Source organism: Panicum hallii, chromosome 9, assembly GCF_002211085.1.
Source record: "Panicum hallii strain FIL2 chromosome 9, PHallii_v3.1, whole genome shotgun sequence".
In the NCBI taxonomy this organism is placed as follows: domain Eukaryota; kingdom Viridiplantae; phylum Streptophyta; class Magnoliopsida; order Poales; family Poaceae; genus Panicum; species Panicum hallii.
In genome coordinates, this window is record NC_038050.1 from 34204099 (window position 1) to 34207668 (window position 3570).

The 3570-nt window shown below is 54.9% G+C and overlaps 1 protein-coding gene across 1 annotated transcript; it reads right to left on the reverse strand.

Moving 5' to 3' along the window:
* Positions 1-1402: 1402 nt before the first annotated feature.
* On the reverse strand, positions 1403-2188 carry LOC112873017 (translation initiation factor IF-2-like). The gene has a single exon (XM_025936049.1). It carries the CDS (start codon positions 2186-2188, stop codon positions 1403-1405), a length of 786 nt encoding a protein of 261 aa, XP_025791834.1.
* Between the last annotated feature and the right edge of the window lie 1382 nt (positions 2189-3570).

The following is a 3570-nucleotide window of genomic DNA, read 5'->3' on the forward strand; positions in this document are numbered from 1 at the left end:
TCGTCAAAGACCATGTGGCGTGAAATGATGATGCGGTTGGAATGACGATTGAAACAAAGGTAGCCCTTGTGGTGTGGGGAGTAGCCGAGGAAAACACAAAGGGTGGAGCAAGGGGAGAGTTTGTGTGGGGCTGTGGCAGAGAGATTAGGGTAACATGTGCAACCGAAAATGCGAAGGTGCTCATATGAGGGTGGCTTGCCAAAGAGGGCAAAATGAGGTGTGGAAAGAGCTAAGGTTTTGGTTGGCAGGATGTTCAACAGATGGGTGGCTGTCCCATGAGCTGCGGCCCAAAAGCGAGGGGGATGAATGCTTGAATCAGTAGGGAGCAAACAACATTATTGATGGAGCGAATAATGCGTTCAGCTTTACCGTTTTGGGCGGAGGTGTGAGGGCAAGACATGCGTAGATGGACGCCATGTGAAGAGAAGAATGTGCGGGCGCTGAGGTTGTCAAACTCGCGGCCATTGTCGCACTAAATCCCCTGAATGGTGAGTCCAAACTGCGTACGAATATAGGCAAAGAAATTAGTGAGAGTGGAGAAGGTGTAAGATTTCAAGCGCAGGGGGGACATCCCTAGGTAATGCGAGCAATCATCCACGATGGCGAGATAATATTTGTGACCCGAGACACTGGTGACAGGTGAAATCCAAAGATTGCAATGAATTAACTGAAAATTATGAGTAGCATGAGAGGAAGAAACATGAAAGGGTAGGCGAACGTGTCGACCTAGCTGACATGCGTGACAAATAGAAGTGCTACTACTTTTATTACATGAAATAGCGGAGGACTATGCTAGGTGGGACAAAATAGCGTGGCTGGGATGTCTGAGTCGCCGGTGCCATAGGGACGAGGTGGACGCATGGAGAGCAAAAGCAGGAAGCCGCAGCGGGTAGAGAGGGTCGGAGCTGTCACATCTGATGATCTCTCGGTGAGTGGGTAGATCCTTCACAGAGCAGCCAAAGGGGTCAAACTCGACTGAACAATTATTGTCGGTAGTAAACTGGCGAACAGAAATCAAATCTTTAATAAGGGAAGGAGAAACAAGGACATTATTAAGAGATAGGTTATGAGGAAGGTGAGATATGCTAGTGGAAGTGACGGGGATGAGATTCCCGTTATCGACAATAATATGAGATGGGGAATGCTGTGCAGGAAGGGCGTGAGAGAGAGTACCGGCATCAGATGTCATGTGACTGGAAGCACCAGTGTCGAAATGCCACTCGTGCTGTGGCGGCTGTTGGAGGGCGACGGTTTGAAAATTGGCGGCGAGGGTCTATTGATCTCAGACCGAAGCCGGTGAGGATGGGCCCATGTAGCCTGGTGGAGGCCCGTAGGATACAGGGGGGATGCCCCATTGACCAGCCCACTGTCCAGGCGGTCCAGCCAGGAAGGCCTGGGGCGACTAGACTAGCCCAGCGGGAGGGCGAGGCATGGACGAGGGGCGCTGGCCGGGCCACATGTAAATGGCCCCCGTCCGGGGGTTGTAGCTGCTATAGCCGGCGGGTGGCCCCGTGGCGGGGGAGCCAGGCATGCCGCCACCGCCGTTGTTGCCACCACCATTACCGCCATTGCTGCTGCCGCTGTTCTTGCCGCCGCGCTTCCCCCTCTTCCCGCGCTGGCCTGAGTCGCCACCAGAGCCACCTCCCTGTGGTTGCTGAGGCGGCCGCTGGTGCCGCTGCTGTTGTGGAGGGCGGGAGTCCTCCACAGAAGAGGAGGATGACTGGGGCTTGCCAGAGCCACTGGTGCCTCCCAGGGCAGCCATGGCTACGGCCGGAGGAGCCTTCACCATGGTGAGCTCCTCAAAAGTTAGGTCGTCGCGAACCTGCAAGAAGCTGGGGAGAGGACTCGTGCGGCGGAGGTGAAGGCCGAGGGCAAGTAAGCGCTCGTTGAGGCCGCGGATGATGTTGAGGACGAGGCTCCTGTAGGAGACCGGTTCACCGAGATCACGAAGATCCTCGGCGAGCTTCTTGTAGCAGCGACAGTATTCGGCGACGGGAAGGTCACCCTGAGAGAAGGAGCGGAACTCCTGATCAGCGTAGAGGGCCTGGGTCGTGCGATTCCCAAGGAATTGGGATTCGATGGAGAGCCACAGGACCTGAGCGGTGGTGCCACGCTGGGAGATGGTGTCGATGAGGTCGTCGGAGATGGTGCCGATGAGCCAGGTGCGGACAACCGCATTCATCTGCATCCAGTCTGGAGAGGCTGGTGCGACAGCGTCGAAGAGGATGTGGCACTCCAGGGAAAACTTGGTGAGTTCAGAAGGAAGGACACACACCACCGAGTGTAGAAGCTGGAGTTGACGTCGAGGACTAGCGGCACAAGGGCGCGGATGTTCTGCATGGCGACCGCCTGGGTGTGCAAGTTCAGCAAGGTGGCGGCCTCGTGTTGAAGAAGGATGGCATCCAGAGGTGATGAGGAGGCACCGCCCGTGGGCGCGCCATCGTTCGAGGTGCCGCTGGGGAAGGTGTCGTCGTCCTGGGCAGGGGCGCAGCAGCCGCGCGTTGGCGAGCGGCGCGAACACGGGCATCGACAGTGTCCCGTTCTTGCTGAGCCAGGATAGCTTCACATTCAGCATCAACCGCGCGAGCCAGGGCGGCGTCGCGGGCGATCTGGGTGATGCGCTCGCGCTCCTCCTGAGCAGCGTTCAGGGTGGCAGCGCGCTCGGAGTCAGCAGTGGCAGCGTCGAGGGCGTCGGTATCCTGGGGAAGGCCAGGGTCGATGGTGCCATTGCCAGAAGTGGCGTTGGGTGCCGGCGGAACAGGGCCGGCCATGGGAGCTACGCAAAGGAGCGGCGCGCTGGGGCGGAAGCGTGAGCAGGTTATGAAAGCGTAGACTCGTGATACCATGAAAGCAAAGATGATTTGGAGGAAAATAGTAGATTAGATTCATAGAGAGGATGTACAATTACATATATGGGGAGAGGAGGCTTGAGGCTAAAGGAAACCTCCTACAACTAAGGTAACCGGTAGGAGACAATCCTGGAGATAATCCTACCGGTCCTGATCTCCTCCCCTGATATCTCTCTAACCATAAACTCCTGCAAAGCTAACATGACAGTCTGCTGTCTAACACCCGAGTCAGGAGATGAACCTATTCACGGCTGCCATACATCCTATTAGTTTCTGCACATCCTTGATTGTGGCCGGAGCCTCCATGTCGGTGATGGCTGAGATCTTCACAAGATTGGCTTCGATTCCCCGGTTGCTGACGATGAACCCGAGCAATTTCCCTGATGGTAATCCGAAGATGCACTTTGTTGGGTTGAGCTTCCATCGGAACCTTCGTAAGCTGTTGAACGTGTGGCAGAACCGCCTGAGTTATTCCGGCTCAAGTGCACTAGTCATCGTTATACAGGCGATACTAACTCAACGCACTTCAAATGGAACAACCCATTAGTCTGTCGGGTCACCACCCGATACAATCATGGTTCAATAGGATCGAAGTAGATTTACCTCGCGCGAAGGCGAGTTTATAATCACACCACAGCTCACCAACTTTTAATTTATAGAGATAATAAACATTATTACAAACTGTTTCAAGCTTAAAGTAAACTTATACAATATTGTTTAA

Excerpts from the sequence above, each read along its gene's own strand:
- LOC112873017 (XM_025936049.1), bottom strand. The coding sequence starts at position 2,188 with ATGCAGATGAATGCGGTTGTCCGCACCTGGCTCATCGGCACCATCTCC.